Source organism: Mixophyes fleayi (assembly GCF_038048845.1).
Source record: "Mixophyes fleayi isolate aMixFle1 chromosome 4 unlocalized genomic scaffold, aMixFle1.hap1 SUPER_4_unloc_4, whole genome shotgun sequence".
NCBI classification, from domain to species: Eukaryota; Metazoa; Chordata; class Amphibia; order Anura; family Limnodynastidae; genus Mixophyes; species Mixophyes fleayi.
The window spans coordinates 345,269-347,214 of record NW_027445890.1 but is presented as its reverse complement, the minus strand read 5'-3'; the positions used below and the strand labels follow the sequence as shown (position 1 = coordinate 347,214).

At 47.5% G+C, this 1,946-nt stretch overlaps 1 protein-coding gene across 1 annotated transcript; it reads right to left on the bottom strand.

Annotated features, from left to right (window-relative positions):
* Positions 1-323: 323 nt before the first annotated feature.
* Positions 324-763, bottom strand: LOC142111679 (histone H3). Its single transcript, XM_075193838.1, has one exon. It carries the CDS (start codon positions 759-761, stop codon positions 351-353), a length of 411 nt encoding a protein of 136 aa, XP_075049939.1. The 5' UTR covers positions 762-763; the 3' UTR covers positions 324-350.
* Between the last annotated feature and the right edge of the window lie 1,183 nt (positions 764-1,946).

The window sequence follows — 1,946 nt, the reverse complement described above, 5'->3', positions numbered from 1 at the left end:
GGTGAGCCCTGATTGGCTCACCGTCCCGGCTGAACGGAGGGGACCGCCGCCCGAGGGATGACGATGGCCCCGGCCAGGTAAGTCCTCCACAATAGACCCAGGCAATGTTTCGTCCTGCACCGAAGGGAGAACTGTTGTTAAAATGAATTTTAGGGACGTTACAGTAACACTTAAAAAAACGGGATAACTTTTAAAACAGGTTTTAGATCTCAACATGTATAAAGCACCCGCCCCTCCCAGGTCATATAATGTCGGAAAGCTGGGTAGATGGGAGGATACAGCTCGTTCGAATGCGCATTTGGTGGCTCTCAAAAGAGCCTTTGTGCTGTGTACGTAGGAGGGACGAGTATCTATGCTCTCTCCCCTCGGATCCTGCGGGCCAGCTGGATGTCTTTGGGCATGATGGTCACTCTCTTGGCGTGGATGGCGCACAGGTTGGTGTCCTCGAAGAGCCCCACCAGATAAGCCTCGCTGGCCTCTTGCAGAGCCATGACTGCTGAGCTCTGGAAGCGCAGGTCGGTCTTGAAGTCCTGGGCGATCTCACGTACTAAGCGCTGGAAGGGCAACTTGCGGATCAGCAGCTCGGTGGACTTCTGGTAGCGGCGGATCTCTCGCAGAGCAACAGTGCCGGGACGGTAGCGGTGAGGCTTCTTCACGCCGCCAGTAGCTGGGGCGCTTTTCCTGGCAGCTTTGGTCGCCAGCTGCTTGCGGGGAGCTTTCCCGCCGGTGGACTTGCGAGCGGTTTGCTTAGTTCTAGCCATTATTCAAAATTATAATGAATATTAAAGACGGCAGCTTAACAATCCTATTTAGACATAGCGCTGCACGATGATTGGATGAGTTAAGCATGCCCCCCTCCTTTGATTGGCTTAAATAAACTGTGGACTATTTCAAATTAACCCGCCAGTAGTAACGTACTTCCCAGATCAACGGTATACTAAGTCTTATTAGAAACTCGGGAATGAAAGGATTTGAGCGGGAAAGCATTACTTTGTTTCCACGCAGCGTTCAAACAGATGTTCTATTTACTGTGTGGGAAAAAACAGCCACCATTAACCCCATGCTCACCACCAGTTATTGGGATCCGCCGATCATTTGTTGCCACCGAACAGCCAGAAATTGCAGTCAACACTTTCTTCACATTTTAGTTTTTTCTTATTTTTATTGGTATTCTCTTAAAACTAAGCCGATATCAATCCATCACACAAGTACCCAGCAGCATCAATAAAGGTCCAGTACCCGTTGGAGTCCCCCTGTTCTCTGAAATATGCCAGTCACACTTCTCCAAAATGCTCCACGTGTATAGTATAACCATGTATGTCACCGTGCCATTAGAATATGGTCTCTCAGGGTTATATCATAGGACAAAAGGTTTCCCTTTCTGAGGCAGGTGATAGCTTGGCAAATAAGGTTGCTTTTGGGCCAGTCAGTAAGCTGGCAACAAACATGGGCTATGCGTTACCCTGGTATCCTCACAGATGCCAAGCAATATAGAGCAGACAGATTACCTTTTATCCAGAGACACATAAAATAACACAACTTAAGTTTTCACATGTAACATAATTTGTGGGCAGTGTTAGAGCACAGTTACAATCTTTTTGTTCCTTTTTAAGCTAAACTGTGGTCATCATAAACACGCACAACTCTTTGTTCCCTCATGCTCCCCTCCCCTTCTCATATACCCCTCCTCCACTCCATGCAGTCCTTCCATTCCCTCTCCTTTATCTACCCTCTGTCTCTCACCATGGGGTATATTTAAGAAAGCATGATAGTGCTCTTACCGGCAAATTAAGCTTCCTGGGTGTCCTCCGCAAATTTATGAAAGGTGCATTGCAGCAGATATCGTGGATATCTGCTGCTTTGCACTCATCTTCGTTTTTAGGAGTAGTTGACATTCAACAGTATGGTGACTGCTCCCAGCTCAAATCTAACAAGTTCCGAAAAAA